General features: G+C 33.7%; 1 protein-coding gene across 1 annotated transcript; it reads right to left on the reverse strand.

The window, feature by feature from the left end:
- Positions 1 to 510: 510 nt before the first annotated feature.
- LOC139840190 (DNA-directed RNA polymerases IV and V subunit 5B-like) lies at positions 511 to 4079 on the reverse strand. Its single transcript, XM_071830418.1, has 4 exons — positions 3691 to 4079; positions 2316 to 2492; positions 1923 to 2036; positions 511 to 766 (listed from the first exon to the last, which is right to left on the reverse strand). Exons 1-4 carry the CDS (start codon positions 3976 to 3978, stop codon positions 641 to 643), a joined length of 705 nt encoding a protein of 234 aa, XP_071686519.1. The 5' UTR covers positions 3979 to 4079; the 3' UTR covers positions 511 to 640.
- Between the last annotated feature and the right edge of the window lie 1446 nt (positions 4080 to 5525).

Below are 5525 nucleotides of genomic sequence, written 5' to 3' on the forward strand. Positions count from 1 at the left end.
ATCAATATAGTTCAATCAATACAAACGATCAATTGTTACATTCTTACATATCAGTTCTTCAATTCTAACACAAAATACCGACAAACCAAACAACTAGCAACGCAACCGAAAGAAAACAAACTGAACTAAATACAAGAACATACACAACCACACCTAAACCAAAAAATAGAAGACAGAACATTGCTTCATGTGAGGCTATCAGATTCATTGACCAACTTTCATTTTGACCAGGTTTGACCGAGTGAATCCGACTTTGGCCAACTAACCCAATGACCAGCATTGACCAAACAATTAGAGGGATCACAAAAAACTATTAGGTATTTTTTTTAACAGCAGAAAAATTTATTAGATCTACTATAAAGCGATCAATTGAGAATTAATTGACATTTATACAACACTGCTTAAACTATAGTAACGTGCAATCCAGTTATTTCATCAATTGATAGCATTAAACTAAAACTCGAAAGGGTGGGACGGCTTGGAATCCATAGACAACGAAAATGAACTAACTGAAGACTTTAAACGACTTAAACTCGCACATTATTCAACAAACAGACTACTAGAAATTCAGTACAAGTGTAGATCACTAGCTTACAAACACACAAAGTTCCTAGTTAATAACATACCGAATGCAACAAATTCACCAAATACAACGGTAGGTAACGTGCAATCCAGTTATTTCACCATTGTAAGTGACTTCAACCACCTGGCCCTTCGTCAGCCCGTAATATTGCGCGATGGCATCCTTTTCTGACATTCTTGGAAGCTGAAAATTTATAAAAATTAATCATGATTAGAAGTTGTAAATCTAATAATATCTACCATAATCTGCTAGTTTTTAAGCTATTAGTTAAGTGTTTAAAATATCCTTTAACAATGAAAATTGATAAGAAGCTAGCAGACAAGAATCAATAGCTTCAGTAACCTGTAATGATAACAATATGAGGCAAAATGGGTGGGTCAGACAAGGTGGGTAGGGGGTCCAACACAGGTAAGTCTTAACTGAAAATTGTTACGGGTCAGTTGAGCCGCAAAGGATGACAAAAACAAATTAAACTTTCTCAATATAAGGATTTAATGGTTAAATGCTTTTACAATTCACATACTTTCAACATATATGATCCATTCAACTCATTTCTTTATTAGTTATACCATTTAGGTTAATTCATTATTTTCATTATATATCATTGATCATTGATAATTAATATAAATATAAATTAATATAAATGACCTGAATTTACAAGTAAATAGGTTAAAATTGCCACCGCTAGTGATATCAGTGGGCAACTGGGCATATATATAACTTCAACTTGAAAATTTTCCAAAATCAGAAATGGAAGCTATTATTAATCTAATGAAGAGAGTACCTTCATCTCAAAATAACTAAATAAAATAAGAAATCTTATGCATAAGAAAATGTGCTTTAACAAGATTAAGCTATCTAAAAGTTTTTCATTCTTATTATCTAGAGGTGGCAATACGGGCAGCTCTGTCAGGTGGGGTAATTGGTAAAGAAAGGGTAATAATTTACTATTATGGGTCGGGTCAGGTTGACTTTGTGAACGCTATATTTTCTTGTCATTTCTCATTTCTATCAATAACTTGTGTCGAATATAATCAAGAAACTATATTATTACAATGATCATATATTCTTAATTATAAAACAACTTAGCCAATTTTTTTGCATTTTCAAGAAACTTTGGGCGACTTTCGACCAATTTGACCCTTTAAAAACCATACACTGTACAATAACAGAAAGTGATATACAGCCGTGGTCACGAGCAAGATGAGTTTAACATATAAAATTCAGGTAACCAGGGAAATTGACCCGAGTCAACCAGGCATTCAAGAACCAAAATACCGTATTATTTAATAAATGTAAAGTGAGCATTTGAGCATTTAAACTGAAGATAAATGCTTACCTGTTTCTCATTCAAATTGAACTTCTTCAAAAGTTTTTCTTTCTCTTGATCTGTTATTACCCTATGCTTCGGTTTCAACACATGCTTCGTTATGTTAACAAGTAAATCGGTTATCTACAAATAGACCAATCAGTATACATTGTGAGACATTTTATACTTCTACTGTTGAATTATAATTTATATAATGTTTATCAAATGAAACGATTTAATATGTTGTAACTAGTGGACATATGAATTCACTTTATACGACGTTCAACTCATGTGACTCGTTTACTTTCAAGTTTGTTCTATCGGTTAGAAAAGTTATAAGCATACGTGTACCATATGTATACATAATCTAGCACTAACTATTCAAATTTAATTAAATGACTATAAATTAAATGTAACACTTACTTGAAATATTTCAACTTTGAATGAGAAAAGCTCCACAGATTTCATAGCCTGATTTGTAATGTGACTTTGCACTACTATTATCAGACGGCTTAAACTATCTTTGTTCATTATCTGCGTTGTAATCCAGCGGATCACATTCACTTTTACTGGACCGGGCCCACAGAAGACAGCTAGAATCTGCATTTTAAACAAAACAAAAGAAGAATGTTTCAAAATTCCAAGCTTAAAATGTAGAAACTGAATAGCAAGTTTATAGGTATACCAAATTTACTCCATATATATATAATTATAATATATAGCTATAATATAATAGAGATAGGAAAATCACATAACTTAAGACGAGAACATATCTTCTTTATGGTATATAATATTTTTCAATGAAAATTACTCAGAAAAGTAGTAGTATATGCTAAGATTTGAACCCACAAAGTCTTACAAAAGCAACTTATTCATAAACAACACTATTCTTGCGTGTTTTAATTGGAATCACAAAAAACGTAAGCTTCTCAAAAAGAACTTCTCGCAACTATCGCCTCAAATATCAAAGTACACATCAGTAAGAGTTACGAACTTACGTGGTATTAGGAAAGGCAAATATAACAGGCATAAACGAAGCAAAACATAATATACTAAAGTTTCATATGTGGTGATAAACAGACTTAAAACCATATTACTTATATAGCTTTCATATGGAGTATGGGGTGTTTGCATATGTGTTTTTATGAAGATTATTGCAACTTGATAAAAATCACATAAGCATATAAGTAAGGTGAACTTAGGTTATTATTCACCACTGCTACAATAGATTATTTTTATTTTTAACATTAAATAATCCCAGAATCAGAATCAATTTTGATGAAACATTAAAAATTGTCTCAACCCTTAATCAATTTAACCAAGTGATACCCTGTTACAAATAACAGTTGTCCATCAAACCACATTTCACAAAAGATTACTAAATTTCCCCAAATCGACATATCCATGCAATCAATTCTAAATTATCCTAAAACAACCAATCCCAACCCACATGCAATCTACACAAATTCATCAATGAAAACCGCTAATTTCTCAAAAATAATCCAAATTAATTTTTCCACAAATCAAACATTCAAACCCCCAAAATACAAAAAGATCCTAATTTTATCTTGAAACAACAAACCCGATTTGAAAAGAAGAAAAAAAAACCAAACCCCAAATTGCAAAAAGATCCCAACTTTATCATCAAACAACAAACCCAAATCACATTTCATACAATTACCACAAAAACAAATAATGAAACCCCCAAATTATAAAAAGGTACTAACTTTATCATTAAACAGCAAACCCCAATTCACATTTCACATAAAATTCAAAACCAATTAATAATTAATCAAACCTTATTTTCAGAATCAGAAACATGAGATGCACTGATACGAAGACGGTCCACGTCAACATCTTGACCATGGAGTTCACGAAACTGTTTAAGAGTGAAGTTGATTTCAGAATCAGAGATATCATAACCTCTATCTTTAAGCATCTCTAAAAGTGTTCTGCGTGAAAGATAGTATCTGTGACTCTCAATGCTACCATCATCAACAAAAGTGCTTAAACATTTGTTGACCGTTGACCCAACACCGTTACTCATCTCTGTATCCATTAGATCTTCTACCCCATTTTCATCCATTTTTGTATGTGTGTTTTAATGATGTGGATCTAAGTGGGTTTGTGGTTCAGAGTTTGTGTAGGTATTTTTGTCAGTGTTGGGAGTTCGAAGAGAGGTGGTGCTTTTGAGAAGCCCTTATTTATGTTGTACGGAGTAACTGTTATCTTTGACTTTTTGTTATACCTATATCTATATTTTTTTATTTTTTTTTCAAAAAACAATAACTTTATAAGAAAAATTTTTTCTCGAAAAGAGAAAAAAGAAAATCACGGAACAAATACGGGCAGGCTCGAAATCAAAAAACAATAACCTAATGACAAAATCCTAAAAAAGTCTAACTAAACCCAAGCTCTGTCAAGTGTCAACGACCAAAACGACAAACAAACTAAAAACATAAAAATAAGTGAATCTAACAAACAAACTAACAATGAAGACAAAAAAACTAACAATCAATCGAAGTCAACCCCACTAATCGGCACCGTTATCCACATCTCTAATGATGGGGCACGACAAGGGGACTTACTCGTCACCGGTGACGTTGGTGTCGACACCATTACTTGCACTAGCCTTGAACGAGAAGGCCGAACCGTTACCGGTCCCGAGACCGGTGAGAGTACCCGAAGGCGGAGGACTGAATCCGCGTATTTTATGCACATCGAAAAGAACCCCTTTTCTAACGATCGTCCCAAACTCGAACCCACATACAACCACTTCCAAGTACCGTCCACTTGAGCATTTTCGGCAACATGATTTGCATCAAGCAAGTCTTGAACCACAGCACCAAAAGCCAAAGCATCCGCGTTGTCTCATAAATGAAATGAGGCATTCCTACTCTTGTTAAATTTTTATTTGAATGCTAACTTTACACCTTGATTTAATGACGAAACCTTCTTCAACGGAGCCCGACCCTTCTTGTTGAGACTAAACCGATCCCTACAAGAACCCTGACAAGTAGCACTCGAACAAACACGTGCACCACGCCCCACATTCTTACCAACAACGAAGGTAGGCGAAGTCGAACCGCAAGGATCAACAGCCTTCTCGCCAGAACTCTGTTCAGAAACAGGACCACAAGCCTTTCTGACCTCATTAAACTTTCTCTTTTTGTTGTCAAACCTATGAGAGAGCTTTAAAGTCGAATAAAATAACCAAGCCAAAAGGAAACAAAAATAGAACATCAAAAACTAGTCAAGTTTCCAAGCTATACGAAGGAGTTTGATCTTCCGAGACTCTTTGATTGAATAGCCTTGAGCTTCAACCAAACAGTAGCATAAATAACTTCAAACAACTTCTCCGTCGTCCAGCTTTTCTTCTTAACTAACTTGTTATTCTTTTCTTTCCAGATAAACTAATTAGCAATTATGAACATTAGTTTATCAACTAGTGCATCAGCACTATTTTGCGCTAATAGTCCAATACATGTAATCATATCTGACCAAATATAACTGCTAGTAAAAGGTCCAAAATCAAGCACCAACTTCCATATGTTTTATGTTTTTCGCTAACTTGCACGCAAAGAACAAATGGCTATGCGAGTCAGGACACTCTAAACATAATGGGCAAAGAAT

The sequence above is a fragment of the Rutidosis leptorrhynchoides genome, chromosome 4 (assembly GCF_046630445.1).
Source record: "Rutidosis leptorrhynchoides isolate AG116_Rl617_1_P2 chromosome 4, CSIRO_AGI_Rlap_v1, whole genome shotgun sequence".
Lineage (NCBI taxonomy): Eukaryota > Viridiplantae > Streptophyta > Magnoliopsida > Asterales > Asteraceae > Rutidosis > Rutidosis leptorrhynchoides.

Coding starts and splice junctions, on each gene's coding strand:
- LOC139840190 (XM_071830418.1), bottom strand. CDS start 3,978: ATGGATGAAAATGGGGTAGAAGATCTAATGGATACAGAGATGAGTAAC. Junction 2,493..3,690: donor TTTCTGATTCTGAAAATAAG/GTTTGATTAATT, acceptor TTTAAAATGCAG/ATTCTAGCTGTCTTCTGTGG. Junction 2,037..2,315: donor TCAAAGTTGAAATATTTCAA/GTAAGTGTTACA, acceptor GTCTATTTGTAG/ATAACCGATTTACTTGTTAA.